General features: G+C 32.5%; 1 protein-coding gene across 1 annotated transcript; it reads left to right on the top strand.

Moving 5' to 3' along the window:
* Positions 1-350: 350 nt before the first annotated feature.
* Positions 351-1325, top strand: LOC114642224 (trace amine-associated receptor 13c-like). Its single transcript, XM_028791201.2, has one exon. It carries the CDS (start codon positions 369-371, stop codon positions 1323-1325), a length of 957 nt encoding a protein of 318 aa, XP_028647034.2. The 5' UTR covers positions 351-368.
* The last annotated feature ends 2687 nt before the right edge of the window (positions 1326-4012 follow it).

The raw sequence follows: 4012 nt of genomic DNA on the forward strand, positions 1-4012 counted from the left end.
AACTGGAAGATCACTTTCCATTTCCATTAGCAAAATTCAGACTTTTACAACTAAAAAATATGTAACAAAATTCTGTTGTTTTTGTTTTTCTAAGTTCAAGTATCATTAAGGCTGATTGTGATCACATTTGCTACTAAGACATACATAGAAATCCCAGAAGAGATCAACCACCCCTGTAATAAGTTCACCAGGGAATATCTAATATGTTAACATATAAATATATAGCAGAAGTGTTAACTGAATGTTTTGGCCAACCTAGCACAAACAGACACACCGACCTGAATGTATTTTTTATCGTGATGGAATTATCTAAAGGGCAGGAAAACCAATCAGTGCAATATTGTTTTCATTCAGGAAACATCTCTTGTATGAAAGAAATCCGAACTAAGTATGCTTCTGTGATCCTCTATATTTTTGGAACTGCTGCAGTGATGCTTACTTTCTGTGGAAATCTTGTGGTGATTATTTCTATTTCTCACTTTAAGCAGCTCCACACACCGACCAACATACTTGTTCTTTCACTGGCTGTAGCAGACTTCTTAGTGGGAATTATCATAATGCCTTTTATGCTTATTCAGTCAATAGAAACATGCTGGTATTTTGGGGAGACGGTTTGTTACATTTATACATGCTTTCTTACAACATTAACTACAGTTTCTGTGTTTAATTTAGTATTAATAGCTATAGATCGATACTTTGCTGTGTGTGATCCCTTACTTTATTCTACTAGAATCACTGTGCATATTACTTGCATAGCTATTTTAATTATCTGGTTATTAACGTTTTTTTATGCATGTGCAGAAGTATTTAGTGGTGGAAGTATTGAAGGCAATTTGGAATTAGATCCATGTCCTGGGGACTGCCTTCTTATGCTTAATTCAACTTGGTCCATAGTGGATCCTATATGTGGATTTTCCGTGCCAGTATCTATAATGACAGTTCTCTACACCAAAATATTTATTGTTGCAAAACGACATGCTAATGCCATCTCAACACAGCAAAAGTCACTAGAGATTAGCAAGAAAGGGAATAAAAGTAAAAAGTCAGAACAAAAAGCTGCAAAAACTCTAGGAATAGTTATGGCAGTATTTTTGTTTTGTTTGTCTCCTGTTTATATTTTTATGATTGTTACATTGTTTACAAATGTCTCTGTTCCTTCTGCACTATCATGTGCTTTATTATGGCTGGTTTATTTAAATTCATGTATGAATCCAATTATGTATGCATTGTTTTATCCTTGGTTTCAGAAATCCTTCAAGCTTATGATAACTTTACAAATATGGCAAAATGGATCTTCTTCTATTAATTTGTTTCCTCAACATTAGATTCTCTTACAGTTAAGAAATCTTTTAACATTTGGTAAAAATGGGAAGCATTCAATAATTGCATTTGTATTTCTTGAAATTTTTTGCAATTCTAAATTATCAGTTAGTAATGTTGAGCAAACACATTTTCCTTCCTAAGACACATTTTATATACCTGAGAATCCATCCATCCATCCATCATTCAACCTGCTATATCCTAACTACAGGGTCACGAGGGGTACTTAATTTTGTTTGCCAGTTTGAGGCACCTTATAACTAAATACGTTAATGTGTCTAAAATAGTTTATTTCAGATCCCAAGTGTAGTTTTTTAAAGTAAGATATGCTATCTTTCTCTATTTATTATTTAATCATAATACAAGAAGCACATTTCTGCTTTAAAAATTGGCACATCATTGGTTGTTAACATGAGGGCAATATCTTAAATTGATCATGCACAACCCTCAGTTCAATAAACAGGTAACAACATCAAAAACTTTGGATTAAACAATTTCATATTTAGCACTTCAAAAAGGGTGGCAACTAAAGGGCACTTAATATTTCAAATTATTCACACACCACCTGTAGTTCACTGTTATGCAATGTAGTACAAAAGAGCTTCACATTATATGTATGTGGTATCCCTCTCACACATATTAAAATACGCCACCATTTGACCAGCAGGAAGGATACAGAAAGAAATCTTAGATTAGAAAGGAAGAAGAAATTCTTGAATCCTGAAAATCCTGAAAAAAGCAAGTTATCACTCTTTGTGATAATTTGACCATGTAGATCATTCAAATAGAAAAAAATATTAGACGTTCCAATCAAGATTAATTTAAAACACAGTAACACTGAAAAATATTTTCTTATACTAATATCAGAAGTTTCACGATACTGCAACAGACAAAGCATCTGCTGTTAGTTTTATTTATGCGTTATTGTTAATTGTTAACAAGGTACTAGATTTATAATTGTGTATTCTTCATAAAGAATATAGCATATCTTTCTAGCATATAGAAAGTAGAAAAGTGGATTTCTACATACTTCACAATACAATCATACAATTCCTGTATTCTGGTCTTGGCTATGATCATTGAATCAAAGCACTGTTTAACCTATACAATATGGTATTAATTGAAATATTTGTAGTAAAATAAACTGTTTTGAACAAAGAAATACAATTTAGTTGATTTATAACTAGTCACCACAAGTGAATGCATTACTAGCAAAGAGTTTAACTGTTTTATTTGGGACGGCAGTGGCTAGATAATTTGTGTTATACAATGCATGTTATATCCATTTTCATATTTTCTAAAACCTAATGATATATACTAAATTCTAGGCATATTTTGACTTTAAACAGAGACCTGTTCACATGAGTATACATTATTGTTCTGTAAGTATAAACCGAGTAAATGTATTTAATTTACATTTTTTAATTGGTCCTGTAATTTATTGTTCACATAAGAACATAAATTTGATACTGAAAGGAAATCATTCAGTCAATCCAACTGTTTTTTTGTTTTGGGCTAAAACTTTACTGAGTCTTCCCTTCTGACAAGCATCTCAGCAAGCTGATCTTGTTAACAACAATTGACTCTGAAGCATATATATTTTGAAATTGCATTTATTAAAACTTGTGTCTTTTTATAATATGGAGAAAATTCATTTCATAGTGGGCAGAATGGTGGTATGGTTGTAGTGCTGCTGCTTCACAGTAAGGAGGACAAGTTTAATTTCCCTGCTTGTCCCTGCATGGAGTTGGCATGTTACTCTCTCTATCCATGTGGATTTCCTTTGAGTGCCCCAGTTCCCTCCCACAGTGCAAAGACATGAAAATGATGGAATTGGTGACACTAAATTGGGCCGAGAGTGTGTGTGTGTGTGTGTGTCTGTGTGTTCATCCGGAGGATACAGTGAGTTTGGAAGATGGATGGATTAATTTCATAGCTCTTGGTTGACACAACATATAGTAGTGGTTAGCTTAAGTAGTTTAGGACAATCTAGGCTAGTAATTAAAATTACGTTGTATGTAGTCATACAATATCATATATTTTTTTAAATTTCTAGCAAGAAGGGACAAATCAAGAGCTGAATGTGCAAAGCATGTATTTTACACATGCTTATTTGATTACTTTTCTTATTTACAGTACATACAGAACCATATCCTTTGGGCAAAACTCTCCTGATTGTAAGTGACATGATGCCTGCTTTCACAGGGCTTGTATTGAGTAGCATATTTTTATTAAAAAAAACATCCCATGTTGCTACTTTCTGAGTCATGGCTTCTTTCCTTTACTCCAGTTAACAATGTATTTACATATTTAGAAATATAAAAAATCAGACAAAAAGTAAAGCATGTTAAATATATATATCTTTTATTTGTGAAGAAGCAGAGAGATTTTATTGTTCTTTCAAAGAGGTCAGGAACATGTTTGTGTTAAACTGTTTACATTCTCATTTTGTTCTGATATATTATTAAATCCCATTTCTTGTATTGATTTCAAATTGTTCTCACAGTGACCCTCATTACATTAGTATTTTGTGTCCATGTTTTTCAATAGACAGTAACATTAACCACATGCAAAATTGTTAGCATCGTCATTTTGTCCACAGGGTGTTACAGGATAATGCAGCACATACTGTAAGCATGATTGTGTTATAAAAGAGTGCAGCATAACTGTTAATTATCTAAAATACTGCTAA

The sequence above is a fragment of the Erpetoichthys calabaricus genome, chromosome 3 (genome assembly GCF_900747795.2).
Source record: "Erpetoichthys calabaricus chromosome 3, fErpCal1.3, whole genome shotgun sequence".
NCBI classification, from domain to species: Eukaryota; Metazoa; Chordata; class Cladistia; order Polypteriformes; family Polypteridae; genus Erpetoichthys; species Erpetoichthys calabaricus.